Raw genomic sequence first — 7,126 nt, forward strand, 5'->3', positions numbered from 1 at the left:
GAAGAAGAAAGGAGAAGAATGCACCTGACAAGGAGAGACCACGGCATCATCTCGCGGGCACGACTGCAACAGATGCTCTTGCATCAGGCGTCAGGGAGAGCATCAATTATGCGCAAGAGAGAGCAGGGGAAGCTTGGACACCCCCCCCCCTCCCAGCTCAAGCAGCTCTGCTACAAGAGCTTCGTACTGCTATCACAAGACGAGAAATTGGCAAGGACACAAGATCAGCGTGAAAAAAATGGAGAGAGAGGGAGCAGTCACCGAGGTCCCATTTGTGGTGCTTTGCTCTCTGCCGACTCGGCCTCTTACTCCCCGTCTTGAGGGGGTAAATTACCTTTTGTGTTGCTTTTGAGGAGGTCATGGAGGTCTAGACGGACTAGCTAGTCGTACAGCCGGAGAGCACATAAACCAAGCAAATGATCCGCACATCAAGGCGGGTGCACGTGAAGAAGGCGAGGGAAAAGGAAAGAAAGAAACACATAAAGAGCAAGGCAAGGCAGAGGTGCTCCTCACAACACGATGCTCTCCTTTCGTTACAAAAAAGGCGTGTGTTTTGGTAGGAGTTTGTCTGCGTCAAACCAGAGAAGCTTGGACATGCACGCATACCCAAAAGCGGATCGAATACGAGATGTCAATGTGTATTCAATCCCACCATGAGGCCTCACCGATAACACGACGATTCCGCACTCGGCGACGACCTCCTCCGGCGAACATACAGAAAAAAAAGGAGACAAAAAGTAGGAAAAGATCGCGTTTACCGCGTTAGTGCCTTGGCGTGATGGCAGCCGCCACCTCGTAGATGATTTTCTCCATCACCGTCTCCGTTCCGAGCCACTCGTCCCATACGCTGCGAATGTAGCCGAGGTGGCCGCCGTGCGGAATGACGAGCAGCGCCACGTTAGGGTTGGACTGCATGGTGTTAGCCAAATTCGCCATGGGCGGCTCTCCTGACACCGGGTCGTCGGCGGCGCTGATGCACAGGACAGGTACAGAAAAGTGCGGCAACCACTCAATCGGGGAGATGTGATGATAGTAGTCCTCCGGTGTCGCAAATCCCAGTGTCGGGGCAGTGATGAAGCGGTCAAAGTCGCGCACAGTCTTCACCTGCGCTAGGACCTTCTCCAGGCACCCCGAAGCAAAGGCGGCGCGCACATCCGGGGAAAGCCCGGGGAGATCCTTCAGCACTTTGGCGTGTCGCCGAGCATACGCCGTCAGGCCCCCTGTCATGCTTGGCTGATAAAGGACTTTGCTGATGCCTTGACTCATGAGGGCGGTGGAGTCGAGGCAGTCGAGAGGGGAGTTCACGACCATTACCGCATCCATGACTAGATCGCGCCCCGCAAGGCACTCCTCGCCAACGTACTTGGAGAGAATCACGCCACCCAGGCTAAAACCGACACCGATAATAGGGATACCAGCGCCACAGCGTTTTTCAATGGCGGCACGCGAGAACGGCCCGTCGCGCAAAACGGCGCGCAAGTCGTCTGTCCACTTGCCGGACATGAGCCGCGGTGTCTCGATGGGCGTGTTACCCATTCCGCGCGAGTTAAAGACGCCGCAATGAAAGTGGTGGGTAAAGGCGAACCACACGAAGTGCTCGATGTAGTTGGTACCCGACCACGAAGCGAGTCCAGGGATTATGAGGAAAACTCCTTTAGCATGGCGCGAATCTGTGAGCAGCCAGTCCAAGTACATCGGGTTGCCGTCCGCGCTGGGGTGGATCACGCGCAGATACGGAATGTGCCGGTGGGGACGGAAAGCGCAGAGGATGGTGCCGACATGCCCAGTGTACGGAGGATCCGCGTACGGCACCTTGTCCAGTCTATCCAGCATAAAGAACGACTTCGCATGAAGAGAGCCGTGCGCAGCCATTGCCTCTGTCGCAACCTGGGCACGACTGAAGAAGCTTGTCAGCCGCAGCACGGGGTCTACGACAAGCACGCAAAACACATGAAGGCAGAGAAACTTCAACTTGGACAAAAATGGCACGCGGGACAGTAGAGGCGCAGCCGCCCGACTCTCAGAGTGACCCCCTGTCATGAGGGGTGCGCATGAACTCCACGAGCACAGAGGGGAGGGGGGCACGCAACGATGCAAGACGTATTGGCAGCACCAGGCGACGAGTCAGCACCCCCCCTGTCCTCTATCGAGAGGCTCTGTCAGTGTGGGTGGATGTATGTGCGGAGTTTCTGGGGGAGAGGGGACACCACCGAACCTCAGACTGAGTGAGTTGCGAAAGGAGAAACGAGAGAGAACCACGGTGGTGTTATGCACGGATCGCTGCAAGGAATAGATCGAGCGGCACCCTGAAACAAGAAAGGAAACAGTGGAACGGAGAGCACCCAAAGGTCAGTCAGAGGACACCATAGAGGAGTTCGACTTTTTACGCCATTGCAGACCATGTGATACTACTAAACCGCTTGTGGGTGAGTGGGTGCGCGCACCTGTGTCGCCGTTCTGCCTTTCTCCGCCCAGGCAAGGATAACATAGCAGGGGGGAGGCCGCAGGTGGTGGCGACGGTGAATTGTGCACGGTCACGCGCGCGAGCGGTGAGGAGGAGGCTGCTGCTTTCGTCGTGTGTGTATTTTCGCTGTCTTCGTTTCCTTTTTGCGACTGTGCCGCGTCATGCAGAAATACAGAACATCGTTCCAGTGATTCAAGGAGAAGGGGAAGGGAGAAGGAGACGCAGGAGAACCCCGACAAGGGGGTGGGCGAGCAGTGCCTGTGCAGCTCTCGAAATGCAAAAGAGGCGCTTGACTCTTGACTGCACCTCATCAATCGATGGCTTCGTACCCAAGAGTCTCGTCGCAGCCCGTCCTGTCTTGGGGCGAGGCCCACTTGCCTGGAGGACGCTCTCCCGTAAGGGTTCCACAGATCGCAATCATGACTGGTGTTAGAGGGCGACCCACCTGGTCCAGCGGGAGTGACTCTAGCTTCTCCAGCAGATGCAGCCCGTCCACTACCTTGCCGAACGCTACCTGCTTGAAGTCAAGAGAGGGCGCAGCGGCGAGAGTGATGCCAAAAGACGTGTTGCACAGATTTGGCCCGTAAGACGTCATCGTGAGCAGTCCGCTGCTGGTGTGGCGCACCTTGAACGTCTCCTGTCGCAGAGGCTCAAGACGCACGCCATACGCCAAAAGATCGCCGAAGCGCGCGTAGCCGTGCTGGCGGTCAATCAGCTCCAGAGGGGTGTAGAGGTAATCCAGCTTGACGCCAGTTGCGTCGTGAATGCCGCCTTCGCCGGTAACGAGGCGGTGAAAGCGTGCAGTGGTTTCGGGCACGACATCCTCGAAAAGCTCCACGACGAGTCTTCCCGCCAATGCATCTCCGATGCCAATGTCAAGGAAAATACGATTTGTGCGCGCCTCCTCCATGAAGCGGTGAGCCTTTTGGTAGTTCTCCCACTCCTTCAGGCGACGCTCCTCGATGCTGTTGTACAACTGCTCACGCGATTGCAGTGTTGGCAACGCCTGCGGAGCGTCCCTCCGCGGCTTCAGCATCCGGAAAGGCATGCAGCTTGAGACTGAATTCCGGTGTGTTTCAGGTAGCAGAGGACAAAAGAAGAAGGCGGAGCTGTGCCAGTGAAGAAGGGGAAAAGCGTGTGTGCGTGTGTGGAGAGGCGCACATCGAGCACGCACCCTCACGAATGTACGCGGCCATCGAAAGGTGATCGCCCACAGCAGAGGGCAACGAAGGGAAGGAGCCAGCGCGACATAGAGAAACAATGGCAAAGTTGAAAAAGAGGAGGAGGAAGAGAAGGCACGAGTAGAGAAGGACTCAAGCATCCGCGCCCACGGCGATCTCGCCACGGCTGTGGCCGCTCAGATTTTATCCGCGGGGTTCTCTACTTGTTCGTTGTTTTTTTGTCTCTCTCCGTTGTAGGCGAGCCTGACGCAAAAACCTCACGTGCAAGAATGAAACTCGTCAAGGTGCGGACGAGAGAGAAAGATGGGAAGCGCAACGCTCTTCGCGCCTTAAAAGAGCGCGGCACGAGGACACTTGACAGTCACCACCACAAGACGCCACATCTGACGTCTCGAATCAACTAATAACGTGGGACATCAACCTCATCAGGGCACGTTTCGTGCTTGGTCTCTTTGTGTGCCTGCCAATGTGTGTACGCCAGTGGCACTCACATACGCACATCGGCAGCGGAAGCGGAGAGAAGAGGAGTACGACGGCGTCGCTCCGGAAGTGCGCCAGCTCCATGAGAGCAGCGCGCGTCCATTCCTTTTTTTTCGTTTCACACCGCCCCCCCCCTCTTCGCCGCACGCGCTCTCGTCTCTCATTCGTCTCGCCTCTTTTCGCCATTCTTGGCATCGAGCGAATTCAGCCAGGCGGAGTACATCTCATTCACATGCATGTTGGAGCCGTGCATATTCCTAAACTTCTTCTCGAAGTCCATGTACTTACGGCGGCTCATTTGACCGTACTGTGGCATCCCTTTCGTGTACTGCGCCAGCCGCTCTCGCGTAATATACCTGGCCGTGTCCTCGGAGAACTTGTCATTCATCCAGTTGTCCTCCATATGCCTCTTGCGCAGGTGAGCATACGGGTCCGTGCGTAGCGAAGGCGGAATCAAGGCACTCTCGAGGAGCTTCATCGCCTCGTACGAGATGAACTTGGCCGCTGTGTCATCCGTCGGCTTATAGCGACGGTACCATGGTGTTCGCTGGAACTCCTCCACGGTCGACCAGGTGTTGAGAGAGGAGCGACTGCCGACCTCCTTGCGCTCAAATATGTGTGCCAGCTCTCGATCCACCTCCAAGGGGCTCCACTTGTTCTTTGTGAGGATGTCACGCACCACGAACTCCATACGGTCACTCAGCTTGTACGCGCACCGCCACGACTCTTCTCGAGCTACTGGACGCGGGTTTCCGGTCAGCACTGGGATATCGCGCATCTTGTGTCCAAAGCCAAGCTCCTTGCCGAAGCGCTCATCACTGTCAAATAAACGCACCGGCGTGCGTGCGCTGAGAATGCGCCGCTGCAGACGCCGCATCGCCGTTTGGGGGTGGAGGAGGGGTTTCAATGTCGCTCGAGACTCCTTTTCGTTGGCGTCGTCAGAAAAAAGAGAGAGGGCTCTAGCGCTTCCAGTAGCGTCTCCTCCGCCAGTACCGTACAGGGCCTTCCCTCGTGACACAAGGGGGTGGAGGGTCACAGATGGAGATGCGAGACACAAGTGCGGAAGGAAGGCGCCAATACGCGCCTGCAGAGAGAGAGGGAGCAAAGAATGAGTGTGGTGGTGAAGGTAAAGAAGCAAAGAGAAGGGAGGAAGAAAACGAAAGGCCCACCTTGGAACTTGTGTGCGATGCGTCATATAGAAGGTGTGCGCCGGGAAACCCTGGAGGGTCCGTGCGCAGGCGGGAAGCCGCATGGGGGAAGGAGGAGAGAGGAGGGAGAAGGACTGTCACACGCTCAGCGCCGCTTGCGCTTCCTTTACCGTCTTCGCTTCTACCTCCGCTCCGTGGAGGAGAACAGACGGAGATGCAGCAGCAGACGCCCACGGAGCTTCACAAGGGGAGCATACAGAGTAGCATACACGCTTCCATACACAGACACACAGTCGGAGGGAAAACACGAAGCACGCAAGCAACGAGGAAAAGGTAAAAGAACCGCAGACGACAAGCTTGAGCGAAAAAATCGGCGCGGGCGCCAATAGCAAGCCCACAAAGGGAGATGAGCGCCGTCTGTCATTCGGCGGAGCACCACAGCTAAAGAGGACTGTGACAGCTTTTCGTTCGTTGTGCAGCAACCGCCTATTCGCAGCGAGATTCGCACGGATACACAAGCAGGCACATGCAGAAAGAAAGTGAGAGGGCCTGCGGGCGAGTCTGGGAGGCCAGCGTACGCTTGGGCAACCCCGTTTTTTCGGCGCTAGAGAAATGAGTGAGAAAAACCGACACGTAGCCCTACCGCTTCGTGAAGCACCTCCGATGTGGCTGGGTATGTGTGTCGGCGGACTCCAACCTATCCCGTCACGGAGCTTGTGGCACAGCGCGGGTTTTCATGGTTGTTCTCGCGTCTATCACCATTCGCCAACGTCGACTACGCGGCGGCCCCACCACAGCATAGACGTGATGATGGGCGCTGTGCACGTGTACAGTAGGACCGACACTCCTGGCATGGTGCGAGTGCGTGTCTGCTTGCCTGTATAGCAGAAGAAGAGAACGACGAGGGCGCCAACGCTAGACCCAATCATAGTAAGCCATGACATGAAGAGCAACATGCGGCCGCGCCCATCGCCCTCCTTTACCTCAGACGGGGACACAAGATGGAGAAGAAGGAGACCCACAGTGGAGAAGATGGCGGGGACACAGTGCAAAAAGGAGAAACGATTCGCTTTGTTGGGCTCCTGCTGGGCAAGAACGATGCCATCGATGAAGAGGATGAGAGACAGCCCGTATAAGATGCCAGCCACAATCGGTGACAGGTGTGGATTGCGGAAGTTCATGCTGAGCAGAAGGACACCACGTTCGTGATGGTACTACACACAGAAAGAAAGGATGAACACGCGGAGCACTGTCTTCACGTCTGTGGTACCACTTATTGAATGCGAGGATAGGCGGGTGACCACGCTTTTGACAGAGTCGAGCCCGTGAGGGGAGCTGCCTTCGTATCGACTGCGCAGGAAAAACAGGACAGGGCAAAGGGTGATGAAGAGGGAAGGGAGAAAAATCGAAGACCAACAAGTGAAGCAGTAGGGAAAAGCCGCTGTGTTTGGTTGGGTGAGTGAGTGTACGTGGAATGAGCGGGAAGTGCGCTGCCAATGGCATGAAGGCAACACAGCACAACCTGTAAACGAAGAGATGGAGAGAGGGGGAAGGCACAAAAGAAAGGAGGGAGTACGAGATGGAGGGGAAAGAGTGTGACCAGCATTGAATGTACGGCGCCGCCACGGTCACCAACATCATTTTTCCGGTGTGGAAGATGGGGATGCAGATGCGTGCACAGGCGCACGCAAAAGAAACATAGGGTGAGGGAAACACGTGCGAGAAATGGGCCGCGGACCCGTGCCCAGCCCCCGTTGTGAAAAAGCAACGGGTGTGAGGTTGCGGTGCTTCCTTTTGACACTCCACTCCCCCACCCCAGTCCCTGTTCTATTCCCCACGGCTTGGTGATGCGC

The 7,126-nt window shown here is 56.6% G+C and overlaps 4 protein-coding genes across 4 annotated transcripts; all 4 read right to left on the reverse strand.

Moving 5' to 3' along the window:
• Positions 1–762: 762 nt before the first annotated feature.
• Positions 763–2,040, reverse strand: LMXM_29_0010 (conserved hypothetical protein; the record flags this gene model as incomplete). The annotated part of the gene is made up of 1 exon (XM_003877099.1): positions 763–2,040. The coding sequence occupies one exon, from the start codon at positions 2,038–2,040 to the stop codon at positions 763–765; it is 1,278 nt and encodes a 425-aa protein (XP_003877148.1).
• A 734-nt stretch (positions 2,041–2,774) lies between these two features.
• On the reverse strand, positions 2,775–3,512 carry LMXM_29_0020 (putative cyclophilin; the record flags this gene model as incomplete). Its single annotated transcript, XM_003877100.1, has 1 exon — positions 2,775–3,512. One exon carries the CDS (start codon positions 3,510–3,512, stop codon positions 2,775–2,777), a length of 738 nt encoding a protein of 245 aa, XP_003877149.1.
• Positions 3,513–4,285: 773 nt separating this feature from the next.
• On the reverse strand, positions 4,286–5,002 carry LMXM_29_0030 (conserved hypothetical protein; the record flags this gene model as incomplete). Its single annotated transcript, XM_003877101.1, has 1 exon — positions 4,286–5,002. The coding sequence occupies one exon, from the start codon at positions 5,000–5,002 to the stop codon at positions 4,286–4,288; it is 717 nt and encodes a 238-aa protein (XP_003877150.1).
• Positions 5,003–6,028: 1,026 nt separating this feature from the next.
• On the reverse strand, positions 6,029–6,454 carry LMXM_29_0040 (conserved hypothetical protein; the record flags this gene model as incomplete). The annotated part of the gene is made up of 1 exon (XM_003877102.1): positions 6,029–6,454. The coding sequence occupies one exon, from the start codon at positions 6,452–6,454 to the stop codon at positions 6,029–6,031; it is 426 nt and encodes a 141-aa protein (XP_003877151.1).
• Between the last annotated feature and the right edge of the window lie 672 nt (positions 6,455–7,126).

This window comes from Leishmania mexicana, chromosome 29, assembly GCF_000234665.1.
Source record: "Leishmania mexicana MHOM/GT/2001/U1103 complete genome, chromosome 29".
Lineage (NCBI taxonomy): Eukaryota > Euglenozoa > Kinetoplastea > Trypanosomatida > Trypanosomatidae > Leishmania > Leishmania mexicana.